The sequence below is a fragment of the Sinocyclocheilus grahami genome, unplaced genomic scaffold, assembly GCF_001515645.1.
Source record: "Sinocyclocheilus grahami isolate Dianchi unplaced genomic scaffold, SAMN03320097.WGS_v1.1 scaffold65733.1, whole genome shotgun sequence".
Lineage (NCBI taxonomy): Eukaryota > Metazoa > Chordata > Actinopteri > Cypriniformes > Cyprinidae > Sinocyclocheilus > Sinocyclocheilus grahami.
This window is the reverse complement of record NW_015528180.1, coordinates 1-766: the sequence shown is the minus strand read 5'-3', so window position 1 is coordinate 766 and position 766 is coordinate 1. Positions and strand designations below refer to the sequence as shown.

General features: G+C 39.6%; 1 protein-coding gene across 1 annotated transcript; it reads right to left on the bottom strand.

The window, feature by feature from the left end:
• Positions 1-7: 7 nt before the first annotated feature.
• LOC107581031 (contactin-1-like) lies at positions 8-748 on the bottom strand (the record flags this gene model as incomplete). Its single annotated transcript, XM_016266620.1, has 3 exons — positions 605-748; positions 314-384; positions 8-217 (listed from the first exon to the last, which is right to left on the bottom strand). Coding segments are annotated over exons 1-3 (372 nt in total), but the record flags the coding sequence as incomplete, so codon positions are not given.
• Positions 749-766: the final 18 nt, after the last annotated feature.

The following is a 766-nucleotide window of genomic DNA, read 5'->3' as shown; positions in this document are numbered from 1 at the left end:
AGACCACCGATATAAGACTTGAGGGTCCTTCTCCTTTGTTATTGTAGGTGCTCACTTTGACCTGTATCTCAGTGTCTGGGGTCATGCTCTCTTTGTAGACGTAGCGTCTAGTCTCAGGATCCTCCACAGTTGCCCATTTCCATTCATAATTCTCATGCTGCTTAAACGCCACGACGTAGCCAAATTTTTTACCAAAGAAGAACTGAGGCTTTACAGGCTGCAGTGGGATTAAGAACATGAGAGACATCAGAAATTTGCCCCTGTCCAATGATCGACAAACATAGCATAAATACAGTAGCATATAAACACATACAGCCCAGGTCACGATGAGCTCTCCGCTTATTCCTACTTGCCCAATGACGTCAGAAGGAGCTACTGTAGGCCCTGAGACAAGAGAAACACTGGGTGAGAATGTGCTTCACAGGACGTCACATGTTGTTTTATATACAAAATGGTGTTTTTTAGAAGCATTATGGAATGTTTTTTTAATATAAATTAAATGTATATATATTTATTAATTGAATATCTATTTTATTAATTTATTTTTAATAAAATTTAATATTAATTATACACTAAAAGCTGTGCTTTTTCTAAATAAACTCACTGGCGTCCCATGTCTTGATTTTGATCGATGGACGGCTGTTTTCCCCTGCTCCAAATTCATTGATGGCATGCACACGGAATTCATATTGCATCCAGGGGTAAAGGTCAACGACGGTGGACGACTCCGTAGATCCGTCCAAAAACACAGGAGCTGGGAAAATAA